The 25,207-nt window shown below is 43.2% G+C and overlaps 1 protein-coding gene across 2 annotated transcripts in view; it reads right to left on the minus strand.

The window, feature by feature from the left end:
- The window catches only part of cdk14 (cyclin dependent kinase 14), an 860,906-nt gene that overhangs the window by 465,174 nt on the left and 370,525 nt on the right, over window positions 1-25,207 (minus strand). For both annotated transcript variants that reach the window (XM_070881317.1, XM_070881319.1), the window contains one exon: window positions 12,505-12,567. In XM_070881317.1, coding sequence (XP_070737418.1) covers window positions 12,505-12,567 — 63 coding nt within the window. The remainder of the gene's footprint in view (window positions 1-12,504; window positions 12,568-25,207) is intronic.

The following is a 25,207-nucleotide window of genomic DNA, read 5'->3' on the forward strand; positions in this document are numbered from 1 at the left end:
GTCACTGTTGTAATGTAGGAAACACGGCAACAATTTGCACAAACAGGCTCCCACAAACAGCATTATAGCAATGAGCAGATAATCTGTTTTAGTGATGTTAGTTGAGGGATAAATATTGGTCAGGACACCATGGAGAACTCCCCTGCTCTTCTTCAAAATAGCACCATGGGATCTTTTACGTCTAACAGAGAGCAGACGGGGCCTCGGTTTAACGTCGCATCTGAAAGAGTCCATTATTGTTTTGGGAGGAGTAGGAGAAAGGGAAAGACAGAGAAAAATCTCCAAACCCAATTTGGAAAAAAACTTGCAAACTTTCTTTGCAACTCCCTAAGGCAATCAAGCCTTAGAAACGTGACACAACATCTATACTCATCATCATAGGCGGTCCCTCGAACGAGGATGACTTGCTTCCACATGAGTTCACAGATGTTTCAATGAAGTTCCAATGATGTTCCAGTCCTAACTCCAATTGAAGGGATGGAAGATGCCTGTGCGTGGATTTTTTTAACATGTGGTGACTATTGCACATCAACCACCAAATGGGCTTGACAGAGCTAGGCCTTTATCCAGTGGCAAGAGTTAACCAGGATGACTAGAGGCTTGCTCTACAACTGCACATATGAATGATGATGAGCTCTCTGATTTAACACCTCGCCTGCACCCCTTCCCTCCCCCCACTTCTGCTCCTCTGAGGAAATAGCTGGTCATCACTCAGCACTTCCACAGTGACTAAGCAAGATCATGAATTTAAACAAACCCATTTATCAATCTACTTGTGAATGGCAGGGCCACTGGGCAATGTTGACAAAAAAGCAACACATGAACAAACAGTGTAGCGTGGCTTATAAACCTATTTACAAAAAACAAATTTGTTAAAGCAGAGGGAAAACTATATTTTTAAAGTCATGATGCGAATTGATAGGGTATATTTTCTTTTTTTTTTTAAAAACATGCATAACATAAGGCGGCATACAAATATAACCCCAAAAAACCATCAGTAAGATCATTACTTCCTACGAATATTCTAAGGGGTCAAGTTTCTGCCTGAGTTGCTCCTATTTTTTTTGGAGCAACTAGTTTAGAATGGAGTATCTTAGAAATTGCAATTCTTGGCATTTAGTTTGCTCAAGTTCTAGTGAGTTAGAACAGTTTCATTTTAGAACAGATTTTTTTTCCAAAAGGGGGCATGTCCAGCCACTTATGTCTGTTTTGCAATTGTAGGTAGCAAAAACTTACTCCAAACTAACTTAGAACGGAGTTAGTTTTTGTACGCTCAGAAAAACCTTCCCTACACTTAGAAAATCAGGCGTAGGTTGCAAATCAGGCGTAGGGAACGAGGGTACAAACATTAAACACTTCACTTTTACAAATAAAGAGCCATCATCAATAATAAATGATAAATAAATCAATAAATAAACCAACAAATCAATCCAAATAAATAAAAAAATTAAAAAAAAAAAATCACTCAATAAATTATTTCTACTCACCTACTGCAGCACCAGGGAGAAAAGGGGGGGGGGGGGGAGGAGAAAGAGAAGAGATGATGATGGGGGGGGGGAGGGAAAGAGAAGAGATGATGATGGGGGGGGAGGGAAAGAGAAGAGATGATGATGATGGGGGGGGGGGGAAAGAGAAGAGATGATGATGGGGGGGTGGGGGGGAAGAGAAGATGATGGGGGGGGGGGGGAAGAGAAGATGATGGGGGGGGGGGAAGAGAAGATGATGGGGGGGGGGGAAGAGAAGATGATGGGGGGGGGGGAAGAGAAGATGATGGGGGGGGGGGAAGAGAAGAGATGATGATGGGGGGGGGGGGGAAGAGAAGAGATGATGATGGGGGGGGGGGGGGAAGAGAAGAGATGATGATGGGGGGGGGGGGAGGGGAAGAGAAGAGATGATGATGGGGGGGGGGGGGGGGAAGAGAGATGATGCGGGAGGGGGAAGAGAGATGATGCGGGAGGGGGGAGAGAGATGATGCGGGAGGGGGGAAGAGAGATGATGCGGGAGGGGGGAGAGAGATGATGCGGGAGGGGGGAGAGAGATGATGCGGGAGGGGGGAGAGAGATGATGCGGGAGGGGGGAGAGAGATGATGCGGGAGGGGGGAAGAGAGATGATGCGGGAGGGGGGAGAGAGATGATGCGGGAGGGGGGAGAGAGATGATGCGGGAGGGGGGAGAGAGATGATGCGGGAGGGGGGAGAGAGATGATGCGGGAGGGGGGAGAGAGATGATGCGGGAGGGGGGAGAGAGATGATGCGGGAGGGGGGAGAGAGATGATGCGGGAGGGGGAGAGAGATGATGCGGGAGGGGGAGAGAGATGATGCGGGAGGGGGGAGAGAGATGATGCGGGAGGGGGGAGAAGAGATGATGATTGGGGGGGGGGGGGGCGGAGAAGAGAGAAGACAACGAAGAAGCCCCACACGCAGCCGATGCCGGGCTGCCGCCGCCGACTCTTCGGGCGGGGTCCACCCCAGCGAGAGGCCGGGCGGGCGGGCCCCGCCGCCGAGGTAAGATGCGCAGGCCACTCGGCCGGGGATAGGGGCGACGTCCCTTCGGCCTGGGATAGGGTCGTCGCCCCAGGGACAGGACGCGCGCAGCTGCCGGCACTGTTTTCGGCACAGGGCTGTAGCTCCGCCCCCAGCAGCTCCTGCTGCGCCGCGCCAAGGTTGAATTGGGCCTACAGCTATCTGAGAATCGCGAGGTAAATATTCAGCACAATTTTTGTTCAATAAATTAGGCGGGCCTCTCCGATGTGCACCGTGTTCGAGCGGGCGGCCGAAACTTGACCCCGAAGAAACTGCCACAAAACAATGAAAGCAGACTCAAGTCAACAATTCAAAAGTAAATGGGCAGATTTTAGATTCAAAAGAAAATAGAGCAATGCGGGCTAGATAACAGAAGATGAAAATTGCATGTGCAAGTCCTGAAAAAAAGGGTTTAAATGATAAAGCAACCTAAATGCGGCAAACAACTTAGTCACTTTTTTATGTTCTTTAGCCCTGCAAATTTCTGGCTGTGCAATCAATAGGCTTTCAGTGAGCTCACAGATAGACATGTCACAATAGCTGCAGCTGTTCACAAGATGACAATCTTAATTTCCTTTCAATCTTTGTAGCGTGGGCAAACAACAACCAACAAAATAAACACCACGGTATCATTCATACTGCTACCTAGATTTTCAAATCAACTCTTCAAAGAAAGGACAGAATCAAAGTTATATAGAACCTTTCACATCCTCAGGATATCCCAAAGCACTTCATTCAGGGTTGTTCTTCTTCGAGCAGAGAAGATTGAAGGAGAATTGATAGAGGTATGCAAAATCATTAGGGTTCTAGAGAGCAGATAGAGAGAAACTGTTCCCAGTGGCAAAAGGGTTAAGAACCAGAGGACACAGATTTAAGGTGATTGTCAAAAGATGCAAAGGTTGCATGAGGAAAAAAAAAATTACGCAGCAAGTGTTTATGATCTGGAATGCACTGCCTGAAAGGATGGTGGAGGCAGAGTCAATCGTGACTTTCAAAAGGAATTAGATAAGTACCTGAAGCAACAAAAATTGCAGGGCTACAGTGAAAGAGTGGGGGTTGGGATTAGCTGAAGTGCTCTTGCAGAGAACCAGCACGGGCATGATGGGTCGAATGGCCACCTACTGTGCTGTAACAATGCTATGATTCTATGTTATGAAGGCAAATATGAACAGCTAAGTTATAACAGCAAGGTCCCACAAACAGCAGTGAGATTAATCTATTTTCACAGAATCATAAAAGTCAAAGTAGAGAGGGAGGCTATTTCGCCCATCATGCCTGTGACAACTCTTTGAACAAGCTATCTAATTAGTCTCACTCTCCCACTTTTTTCCCATAGCCCTGCAACTTTTTCCTTTTAAGTATATATCCAATTCCCTTTTGAGAATTACGATTGAATATTCTCCTATCACTATGATCCTATGGCACTATTTTGAAGAAAGGCAGGGAAGTCCTGGCCAATATTTATCCCTCAATCAACATAAAAAACCGCCAGATTATCTGGTCATTATTACATTGCTGTTTGTGGGAGCGTGCTGTGTGCAAATTAGCTGCCGCGTTTCCTATATTACAACAGTGACTACACTACAAAAGTCTCCGCAAGATCTTAGCATCCTCGACCAGGCCAACATCACCAGCATTGAAGTACTGACCACACTTAATCAGCTCCACTGGGCAGGTCACATAGTTCACATGCCAGACACGAGACTCCCAAAGCAAGTGCTCTACTTGAAGCTCCTTCATGGCAATCGAACCAAAGGTGGGCAGCAGAAACATTACAAAGACACCCTCAAAGCCTCCCTGATAAAGTGCAACATCCCCACTGACACCTGGGAGTCCCTGGCCAAAGACCGCCCCAAGTGGAGGAAGTGCATCCGGGAGGGCGCTAAGCTCCTCGAGTCTCATCGCCAAGCGTGCAGAAATCAAGCGCAGGCAGTGGAAAGAGCGTGCGGCAAACCAGTCCCACCCATCCCATCTGTGACAGAGACTGTGGTACTCGTATTGGACAGTACAGCCACCTAAGAACTCATGTTAAGAGTGGAAGCAAGTCTTCCTCGATTCCGAGGGACTGCCTATGATGATGACTTCATTGGCTGTAAAGTGCTTTGAGACGTCCGGTGGTCGTGAAAGGCAGTATATAAATCCAAGTCTTTTAGACTTGGCTATTCCAATGCATTCCTATTTGGCTTCCCACATTCTGCTCTACGTAAACTAGGGGTGATCCAAAACTCGGCTGACAGGATCGGTCCAAGTCAGCATGGATTTATGAAAGGGAAGTCATGCTTGACCAATCTTCTGGAATTTTTTTTGAGGATGTAACGAGTAGAGTGGACAAAGGAGAACCAGTGGATGTGGTATATTTGGACTTTCAAAAGGCCTTTGACAAGGTACCACATAAGAGATTGGTGTACAAGATGAAGGCACATGGCATTGGGGATAATGCACTGGCGTGGATAGAGAATTGGTTGGCAGACAGGAAGCAGAGAGTTGAGATAAATGGGTCCTTTTCAGAATGGGAGGCAGTAACTAGTGGAGTACCGCAGGGCTCAGTGCTGGGACCCCAGCTCTTCACAATATACATTAATGATTTGGATGAAGGAATTGAGGGTAATATCTCCAAATTTGCAGATGACACTAAACTGGGTGGCGGTGTGAGCTGTGAGGAGGATGCTAAGAGGCTGCAGAGTGATTTGGACAGGTTAGGAGAATGGGCAAATATGCATGGCAGATGCAGTATAATGTGGATAAATGTGAGGATATCCACTTTGATAGCAAAAACACGAAGGCAGAATATTATCTGAACAGCGGAAGATTAAGTTTTCTGGTTTGGCCTTATGAAATCAAAGAAGGATACGAATGAAAGAGATAAAACACGAATTTCAAAGGAAAGCATCTCCCTGGGAAATATAAACAAGAAAGACACATGGCCAAGAAAATCAGGAGACATCTTTAGGGAGGGCTTTGTTTCGAGAATCAAGATAAAGAACTCAAAGTCTTATTGGATATTAAGTTTTCAAGGGAACTTCTATAGGTCAAAAGGTCTCGTCAATATCCCATGTCAGGCCCACCACTAAAAAGAGAATAAAAGTAGTCTAATCAAGATTGACTACACAAACGGTGTGAGGGGAGAGTGAAACAAAAGTTGGGCTGGTCAAACACTCCAAGAGTGGCCCCATGCTTTACCAAAGGAGACTCTAGACAAAGAGAAAAAGACTGCAAGCCAGAGAACTGCTCACATGCACCAGCCGTTTGTCCAATCGGACCAGTATCAACTACGTGTTACGGATGTATGCTTTGCTGTATAACTAATGTGTTATATTCCATCTTAAACTCAGATTAAACACAATATACCTATCAGGTTGGTTTACAGTCGATCCTGATTATTAGTGACCAGAGTTAGCCTTAAACTTGACTATTTCTCGATCCTGATTATTAAGTGGACTGGGAAAATAGATTAAAGTGCAAGATGGTTGATGAGCAGTGGCAGAAGACTTTAAGAGAAGGGAAAAACATCCGTGGCTAACTAAGGAAGTAAAGGATGGTATCAAAATGAAAATAATGGCAGACAATTATTGCCAAGATTAGTGGGAGGCCAGAGGATTGGGACATTTTTAAAAACCAGCAAAGGACAACTAAAAGGTAATAGAAAAGATGGATTATGAGTGTAAAATAGCAAGAAATATAAGGCCCAAGTTTCCACACAATAAAAAAAGAGCGCCCCTCCGAGCTGGGCGCCCGTTTTTCACGCCGAAAACAAAAATCGCGATTCTGGAGCGCCCTGCAGCTCCTTGTCTGCCTAGCGCGGCGCCCAGGGGGGCGGAGCCTACACTCGCGCCGATTTTGTAAGTGGGAGGGAGCGGGTACTATTTAAATTCGTTTTTATCCTGCCGGCAACGTTGCGCATGCGCGTTGGAGCGTTCGCGCATGCTCAGTGTGAAAAAAACATTGGCACTCGGCCATTTTTGTAGTTCTTTGTAGCGGTTTAATTTTTGAAATTTTTTTTAATAAAAGCACATTGCCATCAGCACTTGCAGCCTCCTCACTGTCTCCTTCCCCTCCCCCCCCACCCCGCGGGAAGAACGGGCGCCCCCCCCCCCCCCGCGGGAAGAATGGGCGCCTCCTACCCCCCCCCCGCGGGAAGAACGGGTGCCTCCCCTCCCCCCCGCGGGAAAGAACGGGCGCCTCCTCTCCTCTCCCCTCCCCCCGCCACCATCCGCGGGCAGAACAGGCCCCCCCCCCCGCGGGAAAGAGAGGGCACCGCCTCTCCCCTGCCCCCACGGGCAGAACGGGCGCCTCTCCCTCCCCCCCCCCCCCCCCCGAGAAAGAACGGGCGCCTCCCTCCCACCCGCGGGAAGAACGGGCGCCTCCCCCAAGCGGGAAGAACGGGCGCCTCCTACCCCCCCGCGAGAAAGAACGGGCGCCTCCCCCCCACCCGCAGGAAAAACGGGCGCCTCCTACCCCCTCCCCCGTGGGAAGAACGGGCGCCTCCTACAGGCCCCCCCCCCCCCGCGGGAAGAACGGGCGCCTCCTCGGGCAGAACGGGCGCCTCTTCCCCTTCCCCCCCCCCCCCCCCCCCGGCGGGCAGAATGGGCGCCTCCCCCCCCCCACGGGAAGAACGGGGGCCTCAGGCTGACTGCAGAATTCTCCCTGCCTGAAGCACTTTCACACAGGTAGGAAGATGGTTTATTTAATCTTTTCTTTGCTTATAAATGTTTATTCAGGTTGGATTTATTTGTATAATATTTGTAGAAGTATAAATAAGGATTTATTGTAGAATTTAATGAGTTCCCTTCCCCCCTCCTCCCCCCCCCCCCCCCCACCTCGTTCTGGACGCCTAATTTGTAACCTGCGCTTGATTTTTTAATGTGTAGAACAGGTTTTTTCAGTTCTACAAAAATCTTCACTTGCTCCATTCTACTTTAGTTTGGAGTACATTTTCACTGTGGAAACGAAAAAAAAAATGTGGAGAATTGCAATTTCTAAGATAGTCCGTTCTCCACCAGTTGCTCCTAAAAATCAGGCGCAAATCATGTGGAAACTTGGGCCCATAGAAACAGAGTAAGAGCTTCTACAGGTATATAAAAAGGAAGAGGGTAGCTAAAGTAAACGTTGGACCCAAAGAGGATGAGCCTGGGGAACTAATAATGGGGAACAGGGAAATGGCAGAGACTTTGAACAAATATTTTGTATTGGTCTTCATCGTAGAAGACACGAAAAACATCCCAATAATAGATATTCAAGGGGCTATTGGGAGGGGAAAACTTAAAACAATCACTATCACTAAAGAAAAAGTACTCGGTAAAATAATGGGGCTAAAGATGGACAAGTCCCCTGGACCTGATGGCCTGCATCCTAGGGTCTTAAAAGAAGTGGCTGAAGAGATAGTGGATGCTTTGGTTGCAATCTATCAAAATTCCCTGGATTCTGGAGAGGTCCCAGCTGATTGGAAAACTGCAAATGTAATGCCCCTATTTAAAAAAAGGAGGGAGACAGAAACTACAGACTAGTTAGCCTAATATCTGTAGTTGGGAAAATGCTGGAGTCCATTATTAAAGAGGCAGCAGCAGGACATTTGGAAAATCGTACTGCAGTCAAGCAGAATCAGCATGGTTTTATGAAAGGGAAATCACGTTTGACAAATGTGCTAGAGTTCTTCGATGATGTAATGAGCAGGATGAATAAGGGAGAACCAGTGGATGTGGTGTATTTGGATTTCCAGAAGGTATTCAATAAGGTGTTACATAAAAGGTTACTGCACAAGATAGGAGCTCACAGGGTTGGGGGTAACATTTTAGCATGGATAGAGGATGGCTAACTAACAGAAAATAGAGTGTCGGGATAAATGGGTTATTTTCCGGTTGGCAAACGGTAGCTAGTGGGCTGTCACAGGGATCTGTGCTGGGGTCTCGACAATCTATATTGATGACTTGGATGAAGGGACCGAGTGTAATGTAGCCAAGTTTTCTGATGATACAAAAATGCTTGGGAAAGCAAGTTGTGAGGAGGACACAAACAACCTGCAAAGGGATATAGACAGGCTAAGAGAGTGGGCAAACATTTGGCAGATGGAGTATAATGTGGCTAAGTGAGGTTATCCACTTTGGCAGGAAAAATAAAAAAGCAAATTATTATTTAAATGGATATTACAAAATGCTGCAATAGAGGGATCTGGGGGTTCCTTGTGCATGAAACACAAAAAGTTAGTATGCAGGTACAGCAAATAATGAGGAAGGCAAATGGAATGTTGGCCTTTATTGCAAGGGGAATGGAGTATAAAAGCAGGGAAGTCCTGCTACAACTGTACAGGGTATTGGTGAGATCACACCTGAGGCCCGAAATTTATTGACATACCGCCCACTTACTGACGAAAAATACAAGTTTCGTCAAAAAACAGGTACTTACCGCCGACATACCGCTCGGCGGAAGATTCATGAGTGATAACACCAGGCGGTATGCACACTGTCCGCCTATGTAGAACCATCCACATACTGCCCAAAAGTGCAAGTTTCATGACATACCGCTGATATACCACCGGAACTGCATACTGTCCTGGAGAAGATGCTTTTAAGTGGATCTTAAGTGGGCGGTATGGACACAGAACTGACAGGTAGAATTGTTTCACAGAAATGTGGCATGTTTGATATTACACAGATCTTTATAGTTCTCCACAGTTTGATGTATTTTTTTTTTAAATGGATTGGTTTTCTAGTATTTTCTAGTGTTAGCCAATAATGCAGTTTGAATAGCAATATAACCACTGAGTCTGGAAATTGTGTGTGTGTTCACTAGAGTGATCTTATTTTTTAAGTGGTCTAATAAAGCCTTATTTACTCCTTTATTAATGAACTATAATAAAAATGTTTAGTCTCTCTCACCCCCCCAGTCTCACTCACATCCCCCCCACAGCGATCTCACCCCCCCCCCCCCCCCCCGGCAGCGATCTCAGGTCAACAGTCCCTGGCCTCTCGGTGCATCTCGGGGGGCGGAGCTTGATAGCCGCGTGTGCACAATTATGGAGCCGATGATTCCGGAGTTGGAAGGCCTCCTCCACCCACTGCACTCCGTTCCGCTCCCACTACCACCGAAAAAAGCGGGATCAATCTCCTGCCCACTCAGCCCCAGCGGTACCGGGCAGTAATAACAAAGCAAGCACCGCCCGGGTACTGCCGAAAAACGGGCAGAACTTAGCTTTTCATCAATTTCAGCCCCCTAGAGTATTGCGTACAGTTTTGGACTGCTTATTTAAGGAAGGATATACTTACATTGGAGGTAGTTCAGGGAAGGTTCACTAGGTTAATGAGATGAAGGGGTTGACTTATGAAGAAAGGTTGAGCAGGTTGGGCCTACACTCACTGGAGTTTAAAAGAATGAGAGGTGATCTTATTGAAACATATAAGATACTGAGGGGGCTCGACAAGGTGGATGCAGAGAGGATGCTTCCACTCATGGGGGAATCTGGAACTAGGGGGCATAGTTTCAGAATAAGGGGTCACCCATTTAGAACGGAGATGAGGAGCAATTTCTTCTCTCAGAGGGTCGTAAATCTGTGGAATTCTCTGCCCCAGAGAGCTGTGGAGGCTGGGTCATTGAATATATTTAAGGTGGAGATAGAGAGAGTTTTGAACGATAAGGGAGTGAAGGGTTATGGGGAGCGGGCAGGGAAACATTTTAAGGAGTGAAGTGGAGGTGGATGTTGCAAAGTGAAAATGATCAGTATTTTGGCAAAGGTGTAAGGGGGCAGAGGGGAAGTGTTGCAATGAGAAGTAGAGATGATACTGCATGATCAAACTAGCAACAGAGCTGGAGGCAACTATCATGGGGGACTACGTAGGGGAAAATCCCATATTATGTAGACGAGGGTGATATTAGCAGGGAATAAGCATAGGTATCAGAAGTCTCCTAGCTCAGTGTTGCTCCTCATACACAACCCACTCCCAATAATAAAAATAACTTCTTAGCCATGCTCCCAGCGGCAAATTAAAAACAATTACTTAAAATTGCCAGCACATCCCTACTCATCAGTCACTGTTCCCTGAGCCAGCCCTGCTCCTCAATCCCTTGCTGTTACCAATATATAATGTACTCTTCAGCATAGGTAATGGGTGATAATGGGTAGCTATTGAATGGATGACATACATTACTTTACTCAAAACCAATGTAGCAGGAGGCTGGCTTACAGCTGAAGATGGAACTTAAAACATTCCGAGGCTTGATGTTAACACGTCTCCCTTCAATAACTACGTATATCCACCCATTACACACACATTCATTTGCACATGCCAAAAACATTAACATTCCCATCACCTGGGACTTCCCAATAAGACCACCAACAATGAATATTCTTCAAGTCATTATTCTCAACCTTTTTTTTCTATTTCTGTAAACAGTTTTCCGATTGAACAGTGCCTATCTGTGCTGCAACACTATGCTTTCGCTCTCAGATTGTAGGGGAAATCAGTCTGCTCAGCAGGCTGTTTTCATGAGAAAAAGTTATTGGGAAAAGTCCAAACCATATCAATTCTAATTGTTCTTGCAATAATTATTGTAAAATGTCCTACACATATGTAGAATGACAAACATGGGTGCATTGCAAGCTTCATTTAAATATTTTGAACTCACATTTTGGCTTTACGCAATGAAATAGGATGGATCATTCAGCAGTAAGAACTTTATTTTTTATCCCCAGCTGCTGCATTCTAAGGCTACATTTGTCCATTTGACAGTCACAGACAACTTGGCTCTAGTCACCACTATATGAATCTCTGGCAGTTCTTCTATTAGCAATCCCGACCCTCCGCTTCCCTCAGGGGCATATACTATCTTTAGCAGACAAATACAGAATAAGCCGACTCATAATTGGTCTAGGAGTTTTCCCATGGAAACCAAAACAATTACAAAAGACCATTTTGTTTTCAGGTTCTGCACAATTGGTGCTTGCTGGAGGTAACAAGTTTAAACTGTACAGTTTCATCTTTTGAGTAGGGAATGAACCCAATAATGGACAAGAAGTCACTGGAATGATTTCTTTTATCATATTTCTCTCCCTCCCCATCCTAGATCTTTGAGATGCTACAAAAATACTTACTTTCCACAACACAGAATCAATTGTAACCACAACCTCATTTAGCCTACTCTGTCCCATGCAACCATGTAATTTTAGAGGCATTAACGATAGAATAATTAGTATCCCTCTGGCTGACAGTTTTAACAATCATGACCATAGTAACTTTACTAATTAGAATGAACTGTAAAAAATGGTCTCCCAGAGTGGTATTTTCTTCAAATATTCTGGAACTGTGCTGTTCTTTACAGTTGCATACAAAGAATCAATCTAAATGTAATAATTATTAACAAACTGACAAATGTCACTATGACATCGTACCACTATCCCATTAACTCAGCTCCTGTTATTCACCCCTCACTGAACTGCAATAACAAAGGCAAAAATAAAAATGCACCGTCGGGTTTAGATAATGCTGTCATGAATTATTTAGCAGAAGTCGTAAACATATTTAGCTTTCAACAGGATCTACAGCTTCCTTTAAGGAACCGTTAAGGCTCCTCAATGGCTCAGGAACTTTACCAAGTGAATAACTGACCCAAAGTACCAGTTCCAACTCCAGTATGTGCTGCATTAAGTGATCTCACTCAGATTGTGATGGGGACACAATAGGCTTCAGTACCCCAAGATTGTGGAAAACAAACAAACAAAAAAAAAACAGCCTGGATTCTCAATCCCAATCACTATACATCAACTCCAGTTCAAAGTGCACATGTGGATGTTGAGAACAGACAGATCTGGCTTGACTGTGGCCTGCCAACGCTCATTGCCAGAACATATTCATGACTAATGACTCATGTTCCTGGAGTGCGAGTAGTACCTATGGAACCATACCTCAGCAAGAACAAAAGAACATTGGAAAAAATTAAACAGAAAATAAGTGTTGATGGTACCAGTCCTATAATTAATAAGTTACAATTCTTACCTTCACATTGTCTGGAAGAAGCCCGCCTGGGTGTTTATCCATATACTGACACAAATCCGTATGCTGGAACAATGAAGAGGAAAAGACACAATTGTTTTAGATTTATCAACTATTTGACAACTTAACAGCTTCACTTTGTTTTAAATGCAGGTTATGCCAGACTTTTCTTAATTGTTCAACCAGTTTTGTAATTCAACTAAATTAGATATATACATTTATCAGCATTTACAGGATCTTCAACTTGCGTGTTCCTTTCAAAGGTCATGAAGGTTATCAAGTAATCTTGTTTTTAAGTTATTCCATTGAATTAAACTGTGAAAGGTTTTAACAGAAAACTTTACTGATCATGCATGCAGAAAATTATCAAAATACATGGCTTTAAATGACATGCTTTATTGCTCATTAGGAATATATGATTAAAACTTAAAGAATGTCAGAATGACATTAAAAGAAAATTAGAACTGAAAAGCAACATGACTATTCATCCAAAAATTGTGTTTGTGAATAAGACCATTGAGTATCAGCTTTTTATTGTAGATGATCATAGCGACCAGAAATGGAATGCCCCAATGAGTAACGGAACAATTATAACTAAGGCACTCTGTTTGAACCATTCTTGTTATGTTCAAAGTCCCGTAATACTATGATGAGGAAGAAACATATTCCAACTAAATGTTTAGGATGGCCACATTCAACATCATACATTATTTGAATGCCTTTTTGTTATGCCTTTGTTTACCACAGGAAATACTCTGGAATCAACACAAACTATAATAGACTATAGTTTTGATTAAATTCTCTTTGATCAAAGATGTGAAAGTGCAGTTACTGAATTATACAACAGGCATAATTAGACACCAATAATGCAAAAAAAATCACAAACATAAAATTTTGAGACAGTTCTCAAAAGGTAATTTTAGAAGAGGATTTGTGACTGCTTATGTATCTGATAAACTGAGTTTATTTCAGTTAGGTCTTAAGAAAACTGTTTTCAAAGAAAAGTAAATCAACAGTTTTCACAAAGTCAAGAGGTATTTTGTTACAGTTCTCATCTTTATGGATTATTTTGGAACTATTTTCTCACATGAAAATGGCTCAACTAATTTTACTTCTAAATTATACACAAAACACCTGTAAAGGCCAGCAACTTAGTGCAATATCAGGATTGTTATGAATTTCTCCAATTTAAGATCTAGTGAAACAAGTATATTTGGAATAAAATGCACATGACATATTTAAGAAATGTATTTCTTGAAAGTAAAATCAAGATAAACCATTTTTTTCCCATTTTGGAATTTCCAAAGGCACCATTAATTTTCCTCTATGCAGTTGGTATATAACGGATAGTATTCCTCTTAATTACTCATCAACAGACACTAGTAGAGGAGGCAGATTTCCTCTGCTCTGTAGAAATATGTTTATGATTGTTATACACAACACATTCAGGAAATATTTCACCCAACAAATAGTTCAAAGTATTTTTGACTCAATAATATAAAGGTTAAATATGAACTGGATCAAGAAAAAAAAAAGGGAATTTAGTTTTTTCAGATTCCTGAATGCTTAATGTAACAGCAATCATGACATGATATTTGATATTGGTACATTTTCTAATTGAACAATGGAAATCCATCTTCATAGAGCAATTGGCATGTTACCATATCAGTAATGATTTCACATGTGCGACATTGTGAAGTAACAAATGACAAAATTATTTATGAAAAGTTATAAATACTCCAATTAGGGAGGTCTATTAATTCCATAATTACATGTCAAAAGTTAATGTAGAAGAGCCCATTATATGTGATTTGTTCTTTAAATTGCTGTATTAATGAGAAGGCAAAAATATTTTACACTTTTTAAAAAGCATGAAAATAAATCAGGGTTACCAAAAGGTTATGTATGAAATATACCTTTACCAATATACCAAAAGATTTGGTAACTGGGAAAGGAATATTTCATACACAATATTAACTACCTCATTTTTAGCATTAATTATGCGAGATGTGTCTGTGCGACTTTTAAAGGTTATGAAGGTTATTAATCTCACTTCTATGCTATTCTATGAAATATTGATAATTTGTCTTAAATCATCTTGAGTCATTGCCTTTCAGGAAATGCTGCACTGGCATAATTAATTTTTCTCCAGTAGAATTACTGGAACACAAAGGAGACACTGAAGCATTGGAAGCAGTGCAGAGAGCAACAAAGCTGATCTCTAGTATTAGAGGTCAGAATTTTGAGGAAAGACTGGTGAAACTTGGGCTTTTCAGCTTTGAAAGGAGACATCTGAGAAAATGATCTTAGAGATACATAAAATTGTAAAAGGTTTGGAGAAGTAAATCTGAAAATATATTTTAAATTAGACTATGAGAATAAGACAAGGAGTCACAGTAAAAGTCAAATTTAAGAGGGATCTCAGGAAGCTTTTCCCTCACAGAGTGATCATTACATGGAATGGACTCCTGGTCAGAGTACTGGAGATACTCTCGTCACCAGGTGGTGTTATTGCTTGGATCACTTGCATAGTGCTACATGAAGGCAGCCACTGCTTCTATGCTTTTCCACACCCTGTTTTAGTGCTGGGAGTCAACTCCTTACCAAGGTTACTGATCTCAAAATGTGGAACCGTGATCATTAAAGACTTAATCTGAACCGACTTAATCTGAAACCCTCCCTCATGGCTGTCTGCATATATTCTCCAATTAGATTGAAGCTGGCTCCAATAGCGAGATTCAATCCATCAGTAACAGATTCTACTGCCATGTGTATGGAGGCCAATAACTGCTCAATACAGTCCATGTGTTCTAATAATCTCCACTAAAATGTAGGCCCACTAAGTTCTGTGTCGGGAGATAATTCACGAGGGGCAGGCAGGATGTCAAGTATCTTATTGCTTCCCTTCAATGCCTGCTACTCTGCTAGTGCTACAGCACCAACGTCCTGTGCTTCACCATATACTTCCTCATCCAAATAACTATACATTTGTCACAAAATGTCTGCATCTGAGATATGCTGATAATGGTGATAATTGCTGCTCCATTGACTCCTCCCTGAATGTGTTGCAGGTTTCCCTCACACTGAACAAAGAAGATGAGATATTATGAATACACAATTATTATATTGTTACATGAACTATTAAGCACCTGTGCTCAGTGTGTAAGGATGTGATTAATATGGGGCATACCAGATGTCCAATCTCATCAGACCTTTCTCCCCATTCATTGTACAGTTTCTTATCTGGCTGAAGTTAATAGCATCTCCCAGATGTTCCATCACATGTTCTGCTGGCTGCTCTCCAATTATGCAATGTTAATTTTAAACATTACAGTAGTGTGAATTCGCACATTGATATTTATTCATTTTTTTGAGATAGTAAAGCACTTTTACATTTCTCATCACTATATCCCTCCTTTGTTGCTACTTTAGAGCAATATTCCCACCTTGCCTGTTTTGAAGTTCCAGAATTCATTCCAACTCTGCAAAATGGTCAAACCAAAAAGGTTTGGTTTCTCCAGGTCATGATTTATTAAGATTTCCATGTCCTTTCAGCAAAGTGGGCTTTTCAATTTGGACTATAAGCACTGCTTGATGAATTTAAAAAAATCATTTCTACTGATTAACTGCTCAAGGAATTCGAAAGAAGCATTACATGTGCACTCTAAAATGGCCATTTTTCGATTGCAAAAGTGGGGGTATGAAATGATCACATCAAAATTACTCTCATAGACTATTTGACGAAGAGAATTATTTCCCTTTTCCTCCCCCAAAAGATAAAAATATAGACCTGGTTATTAATTACGAACAAAAGGCAAATCTATTACCCTAAATAGGTCAAAGCTCGATGGCCTGGAATTTGCGGTCAGCGGCGAAATTATGGCGATTACCACTGACTTGCAGCCCATAAAGATTTTGCAATCTCTGTAACAAAAACTTTTGTTTTCTCGACATTAATTTGATTGTAGCGCTGTGAAAAGTAGATAGCTGTATTGTCAACAAGCTGTCTAAGCAGCCAAACACATTGAAGAAGTCTCACTGTTATCAAACCAAGAAATAAAAAGCACTGCTTATCATTTGACATTTTTTAAATTTTTGCAGAAAGTGAAAGAAAGATTGGGACATATACATAGGGTTAAGGTAGAAGCTGATATATCAAACAAATTAAAAAAAATTAAAACATTATCTAAAAAAAAAGCGAGTAATTTTTAACGTAAGAGAAATTTGACATTTGAAATATAGTTAGATTTTTAGGGCCAGCACAGTTGTTCAGCAGTCAATACGCCGTTAAAACCCCAGTTACACCTATTCCAACAAGGTTTAACTTTTTATGGGTTGTTGAGCAGTGATTAGAGCAGCAAAGCTGAAGTTCAAGTGATTTCATTGTCAGCTATGGGGAGTTCCACGGCGCAGCCTATGGCAGAGCAGGGAATGACTGAACATAACCTCAGGATTTCTGCGTTTATCTGCGCATGCGCTAAATCCTGAAGTTACGGTCAGTTTCAGAGGGGTAATGATGGCAAACGGCGACAGTTTTGCCGTCATTACCAGTGCAAAATGTGGCCGATTATCAATTTTTTCCCCCATAATATACTCCCATTCTTTTGTGATTCATGCTATAGTGTTGTTCCAGTATGTCACATAAGTGGCCATTCTTTGTGTGTGAACCAAGATAACCAATGGCCTGCTATTGTCCCATTGACTGTCTCGATTCACAAAAACATGAAGTACTGAAGAGCTGATCGTCAATATTCCCTGTAATTTCTATTGGTGCGTGGCCTCTTGACAGGGCTGTGCACCCATTCAAACTTTCGCGTATTGAGAAACCAGTAAGCAGCCTGCGTGGGAGCTTCAAGCAGTCACACAGATAAACGGGAACAATGCTGATGGTCTACATTTTTCTCTTTGGACATGAAATTTCCAACTTTTCAACTCTATGTTTCAGTATGATACTGTATAAAAGCCTGGTGTCATACAGTCATATAGGGGTTTGGAATACTAAAGTAACCAAGCTATGTTCCAGTTGATCAGACTCCAATCTTGAGCATGTTGTTCAGTTTTGGGCACCAAATCTCAAGAAAGATAAACAGGCAAGAAATCAGTTTCTTCTGGATTCTGGTGACAAATGCAGAAGGAAGGACAAAGTGACCAGTCGGTACCAAAGTACCAACTGGTTTATGACCAACTCCCTATCCCAGAAGGAAAGCATTTGGAATATTCCTACCAAATGTCCAAGGCAAAGAATGACCTTTGTCTTCAGCCCAGTATCTCCATCAGGGCTCTGAAAAACTGCCAAATACAACAGGTAGGTGGCGCTCACACTGAAAGCAGAGAGCTCCTATGGCCACTGGCCTACTGGAATGGCTGCCGACTCTCCGCAGTGGGGCTGCCATTTATTTTAATTGCCCTTGCTAAGGTTTGGAGCTGTGTCCGGGACCGTTCTGCTCATTTTCCCACCGCTGACCCCTTACTGTCTGGCGGGGACACCTCTCTCCCAAATTGCCCCGTGAGAGTGTACCTGCCGCTGGCCGGTGCCCCCGACGGCTTTTTCTGTCGTTGCACGATGTGTAAAATGGCAGTGTGGCTGTCATTAGAGGGGAGGGCACACTGCGACGGCCACCAACCTATCTTTTTTTGTCGGTCGACTGCCAGGTGGGCCCGACAATTATGCCCCCAGGTTAGGCCGGGCCACCAACAGGTAGCCTGGCACCCCCTCTTTGATGCCAGGCTGCTGGCCCGGCCGAAACCCTCCCTGGTGGCCTAGTGATCGAACTTAAAAAAAATACAGAGCTCACAGTGCCCCTCCCCCAACTTAACTGAAGGGGAGACGTTGTTATGGACAAGCGCGATGATTTCACCAGCCTGGCGCTGATGATTCTGACAGCGGCGGAGAATCCGTCCTGCCCCCACTTCTGCCCCGCTAGTGACGTACACTCCGCTCCCGCCCCCATTATGACGGACTTCAGCCCCACTCGAAAAAAAATGACAAAGAGCTGAATTTCGCAAGATAGGCCACTGCATCCATCGCGGCGGTCAGAACACATAAAAAACAGTACGTGCACCCCATTTCCGGCGGACGTGAATTTCTGCCCCCAGAGCACATATTCCAGTTGAATCCAGTGGAAGTACACTTGCTGGCAGTCAGTGGGATTCCTTACCAAGAGGAGCACATCATCTGCATTAGCTGAAAGGGTGACCTCCATGCCCAGCCCACACAGAAGTCGTCCAAACAGACTCTTGCACAAGAGATGCAGAAGAGGATCTGTGCTGATCAAATACTTGGTTTGGGTACCGCTGTCACATTTCTTTCTCAAAGCGAAGGTGTGTGAGACACAAAGATGCAATAACTTCACAAGTCAAATCCAGGCAATACAATATGTTCCAAACCAGAGACCCTGCAGAGTTATGAACAGATATTCGTGATCCCACCTGTCAAACATCATCTGATCGAGGGAGAGAAAGGCACTCAGCAGACCAGTCCTCTGGGAATGGTAGATCAGGTTCAGGACTGGACGCATGTTATCGTAGGTGAAGCTGCTCAAGACAGTTTAGAACCATCAGGTTGGTCAACCTAGGCCAGCATTGAGTCAAAGGCAGATAGGCACGGCCCAGGTAAACGTCTTGTAGCCCGCCTATGCTAGAGTGAGAGAGAGAGAGAGAGAGAGAGACTGGGCACATGTTTTTCCAAGTGCCATAGATCCTTTTTAGCAAGCAGGGCAATGATCACCCTGTACCAAGGAAGGATCATCTGTATGGTCACCAGTGCAGGACATTCCAGACCAGCATGTGAAACTTCACAGTCAACCCATTGATGTCAGAGCTTTATTCTCGGACTGCTGATGGATGGTGTCCGACAGCACCCTGATCACGAGTGAAGCTTCAAGCCATCTGACATTCCATGGGTGAAACAAAGCAGATCCTTCCACAAAGCTCTGCAGGCATCCTTACTGGTCAAATCCAGGGTAAAAACGGTCCTTAATGCAAAGGCTCTGCTGTTAATCCCCCCACACGAATGAGGGCCAGCTCAGAAGAGGGCATCTTGAAGTCAACCAGCCCTCTGGAGAAGGACACCAGTACCCTTGACAAATTTGCTGTCCTCTTCTATTGTACAAAGTGCGTCTGGACCAGTCATGCGTTTGGTTCATTCGCCTCACAAACTGAGTCAAGAGGACCGGTCACTACAGCGGATTGAATTCATAGAAGATAGAAAATAGGTGGAGTAGGCCATTCGGCCCTTCTAGCCTGCACTGCCATTCAATGAGTTCATGGCTGAACATGCAACTTCAGTACCCCATTCCTGCTTTCTCACCATACCCCTTGATCCCCCTAGTAGTAAGGACTTCATCTAACTCCTTTTTGAATATATTTAGTGAATTGGCCTCAACAACTTTCTGTGGTAGAGAATTCCACAGGTTCACCACTCTCTGGGTGAAGAAGTTTCTCCTCATCTCGGTTCTAAATGGCTTACCCCTTATCCTTAGACTGTGACCCCTGGTTCTGGACTTCCCCAACACTGGGAACATTCTTCCTGCATCTAACCTGTCTAAACCCATCAGAATTTTAAACGTTTCTATGAGGTCCCCTCTCATTCTTCTGCACTCCAGTGAATACAAGCCCAGTTGATCCAGTCTTTCTTGATAGGTCAGTCCCGCCATCCCGGGAATCGCTGCACTCCCTCAATAGCAAGAATGTCCTTCCTCAGGTTAGGAGACCAAAACTGTACACAATACTCCAGGTGTGGCCTCACCAAGGCCCTGTACAACTGTAGCAACATCTCCCTGCCCCTGTACTCAAATCCCCTCGCTATGAAGGCCAACATGCCATTTGCTTTCTTAACCACCTGCTGTATCTGCATGTCAACCTTCAATGACTGATGTACCATGACACCCAGGTCTCGTTGCACCTCCCCTTTTCCTAATCTGTCACCATTCAGATAATAGTCTGTCTCTCTGTTTTTACCACCAAAGTGGATAACCTCACATTTATCCACATTATACTTCATCTGCCATGCATTTGCCCACTCACCTAACCTATCCAAGTCGCTCTGCAGCCTCATCGCATCCTCCTTGCAGCTCACACTGCCACCCAACTTAGTGTCATCCGCAAATTTTGAGATACTACATTTAATCCCCTCGTCTAAATCATTAATGTACAGTGTAAACAGCTGGGGCCCCAGCACAGAACCTTGCGGCACCCCACTAGTCACTGCCTGCCATTCTGAAAAGTCCCCATTTACTCCTCCTCTTTGCTTCCTGTCTGACAACCAGTTCTCAATCCATGTCAGCACACTACCCCCAATCCCATGTGCTTTAACTTTGCACATTAATCTCTTGTGTGGGACCTTGTCGAAAGCCTTCGGAAAGTCCAAATATACCACCAACTGGTTCTCCCTTGTCCACTCTACTGGAAACATCCTCAAAAAATTCCAGAAGATTTGTCAAGCATGATTTCCCTTTCACAAATCCATGCTGACTTGGACCTATCACGTCACCTCTTTCCAAATGCACTGCTATGACATCCTTAATTATTGATTCCATCATTTTACCGACTACCGATGTCAGGCTGACCGGTCTATAATTCTTTCTCTCTCCCTCCTTTTTTAAAAAGTGGGGTTACATTGGCTACCCTCCACTCCATAGGAACTGATCCAGAGTCAATGGAATGTTGGAAAATGACTGTCAATGCATCTGCTATTTCCAAGGCCACCTCCTTAAGTACTCTGGGATGCAGTCCATCAGGCCCTGGGGATTTATTGGCCTTCAATCCCATCAATTTCCCGACTAATAAGGATTTCCCTCAGTTCCTCCTCCTTCCTAGACCCTCTGACCCCTTTTATATCCGGAAGGTTGTTTGTGTACTCCTTAGTGAATATCGAACCAAAATACTTGTTCAATTGGTCCGCCATTTCTTTGTTCCCTTTTATGACTTCCCCTGATTCTGACTGCAGGGGACCTACGTTTGTCTTTACTAATCTTTTTCTCTTTACATATCTATAGAAACTTTTGCAATCCATCTTAATGTTCCCTGCAAGCTTCTTCTCATACTCCATTTTCCCTGCTCTAAAATCAAACCCTTTGTCCTCCTCTGCTGAGTTCCAAATTTCTCCCAGTCCCCGGGTTCGCTGCTATTTCTGGCCAATTTGTATGCCACTTCCTTGGCTTTAATACTATCCCTGATTTCCCTTGATAGCCACGGTTGAGCCACCTTCCCTTTTTTATTTTTACGCCAGACAGGAATGTACAATTGTTGTAGTTCATCCATGCGGTCTCTAAATGTCTGCCATTGCCCATCCACAGTCAACCCCCCAAGTATCATTCGCCAATCTATCTTAGCCAATTCACGCCTCATACCTTCAAAGTTAGCCGCCTTTAAGTTCTGGACCATGGTCTCTGAATTAACTGTTTCATTCTCCATCCTAATGCAGAATTCCACCATATTATGGTCAGTCTTCCCCAAGGGGCCTCGCACAACGAGATTGCTAATTAATCCTCTCTTATTACACAACACCCAGTCTAAGATGGCCTCCCCCCTAGTTGGTTCCTCGACATATTGGTCTAGAAAACCATCCCTTATGCACTCCAGGAAATCCTCCTCCACTGTATTGCTTCCAGTTTGGTTAACCCAATCTATGTGCATATTAAAGTCACCCATTATAACTGCTGCACCTTTATTGCATGCACTCCTAATTTCCTGTTTGATGCCCTCCCCAACATTACTACCACTGTTTGGAGGTCTGCACACAACTCCCACTAAAGTTTTTTGCCCTTTGGTGTTCTGCAGCTCTACCCATATAGATTCCACATCATCCAAGCTAATTCCACCCCAATCCCCAGGATCCCAGGTCAAGGGCTTCCCAGTCAGTCACTTTAATGGTGCTGAATCGGGACAGGCGGTGGGATGAAGGGATTGCGATAGCAGCCCCTCCCTCCCTGGGCAATGTATTCTGATGGTCGAGTCATCAGCCAAGATACCGAATCCCCAGGAACGAGGTCCAAGGACAGGGTAAATAAGATCTACCCCTTTCCCGTCATTGTCACCCAACCAAAGGGTCGAAACCACTGACTTCAGCAATCAGGTTGAGCAGATCCTGGGAGAGGACTGGCAAGACTGGGGCACATGTGGATGGTGAAAAGTCAACCCTCATGGTATCCAAGATGCAGGACCCACTCCTTGCTTATTCCCTTTCATTCTCAGGTTCATTTTGACAAAAATCCTCAATAATTGGAACCACTTTTGGCAGGGGAATAGTTTTTTTTAAAATATTCATTCATGGGATGTGGCGTCGCTGACAAAGCCAGTATTTATTGCTCATCCCTAATTGCCCTGGAGAAGGTAGCGCTGGGACATCTTATTGAAATGCTGCAGTCTGCGTGGTGAACATACTCCCATATAACTATTAGGTACGGAGTTGCAATATTTCAGCCCAGCAATGATGAAGGAACGGTGATATAGTTGGAATGCCAAGAAATACTTCTATTCTCAGATGGCTTTTGACCTGTGAAAATAGATTGCCTGAACTTGGTGAGTGGCACCTCCTCTGCGAGGACCTGCAGAGTGATGTCAGTATATCGCAATGCCCTTGTGGCATTCAGTTTGTAGCTTTGAATCAAATTTAATGGAGCCCAAGTTCACCATCCCTTTAGAGGGACAGGCTGTCTTAAAATGGCACTGCATTTCAAGTGTTTCTCAAAATATTTTTATATCAAAAATATGCACACATAAGTCGATTTAAAATTAACTTAGTCCAAATGTTACAATTAACTGGAGTGTGGAATCAGTAAAATATCAAAAAGATAGGTAAATTGTTTTACAATGACAAAGAAAAACTGCTGTGATAGTTCAGAGAGAAATGTTTCACAGAAAAGAAAATAATCTAAAAATAATTCCCACGGAATTGGCACCCCATGTACATTAGAATACACTGGATTGCAATGTGTTCCAACTGTTCTTTCACTCATGAGAAAGACCTCCAGGTTATTTTACTGCCCCACTTTGGTATCCTCTTTACAGGAAATACTTTGTTTTAAGTAACCCTTAATGTATTTACTTATGCCATTATAACAACATCAGAGTCACTATTCCACGAAGAAATTATGGGTCATATCTAAATCAGTACCCACCCATTTTCCGATAAATCTACTTAAAATCTAGTTGCCGCATAATTCTGTTTAACTAGCTTCAGCTGCCATTTATAAGTCTCAAATGGATAAGCAGCCTGAAGCTTATGAATGGGCTACAGAACCTTCCAACCTCATTCCCATCATAGGAACCAGTAATGTGAAAGCACTTCCAATAAAACCAAAAAGTGCGATTTGGCTTCTGGCAATGACATCATGCCGCCGCCAGCTTGCAATGTCTCAATGAAAATAGAGACTGTTGCAGCTTTTTTTCTGCTTTAGCTTTTCATCCGTTGAAGTGCATAGATCATTCACGCCCCATCAGTTCTGGTCACTGTTATACTTTTCTTTCTTCCCTTACTAAACAGATTGTTTCAAAAAGTTCCCCTCAACAGGCTTGTTACTACAAAATGTGACTGGTATCCCCAAAATATTTCAGGTTATTTTCAGGCATATTTGTATAATTATACCAAAAATGTTCATACAATTTAACTAGCTAGTTGCTGGATATAGAGCTTCTATGAAAGCTGATTAAAATATTAACTTGACTAAAATCTTTCATTTTGCATTTTCCCTGTCTGATTTTCTCCTGAAGGGGCTAACTCGTGCTTGGGTAAAATTTCATAGTCACGAGCTACTTCGCTAAAGTGGCCATTTCTCGTTGAGATTAGACAGTCGGCGTCAGCAGCCTATTCAATCATAAGGCAGCTCTTGCGCTCAAGTTTTATTTATCGTCACAAAAATAAAGTTAAAATATTTTATATAATAGGAAGTCAATGCAGAACCGAAACTGAAAAAGACTAATTTCATGAAAGGTGATTAAAACTCAACATAAATCACCCTACACACACAATAACAGAAAGCTACACGAGCATTTCAAAATCAATGATAGACACACACACATTGCAAATTGTTAGTCGGTTTCAAAAATTTAGCTCAAAGCTCTGCTTTCTTTCACTTGTACATTGTCACAGACACACAAAAAAAAACTTGTCTGGCTGAAGTTCAGACCACAATAAAAGCTGGAATGGAAGCATTCAATGGAGCATAAAGCTCTGCAGGGCGCAATTTGTGTTATCCAGTCTGCCCACATACCATGCACTGGCATGGAAAATAACAGCTAAATCTCGTTTCTAATAGTAGCATATTGTCTCTCACCCACAATTTTCCAATGCTGACTGCGGGAAGAAGAAATGAAAAGCAAAGTACGAGGAAAGGGAGAGAGGGTCATTATGGGCCACCCTAATGCAATTTCTCATCACTGATACAATGGCACAATTAAGTGCCTGGGAACAAGTTTTCTCCTGATTCTCTCAACCAAGAAATGGTACTTGGTGTAAAGAAACCGTAAAAACAGATGGCCAAGAAATAAACTTTAAAAATGAGTTAAATAATATTTTAAAAGTTCCATTTTGAGCTGCATTTTTATTTAGATTTCAGTGCCAGTTTCTTTTAAAATGAATCCCCTTCAGCACATCACATCTCTTTGGCATTGGAATGACTATGTGCTGCCTGGAAATAAATGTCTAATAATCAAACTCCCAATATCCAATTTATATTTAAAGAAGAATGCATACCCAGTAGAAACA

Source organism: Pristiophorus japonicus, chromosome 5 (assembly GCF_044704955.1).
Source record: "Pristiophorus japonicus isolate sPriJap1 chromosome 5, sPriJap1.hap1, whole genome shotgun sequence".
NCBI lineage: Eukaryota > Metazoa > Chordata > Chondrichthyes > Pristiophoridae > Pristiophorus > Pristiophorus japonicus.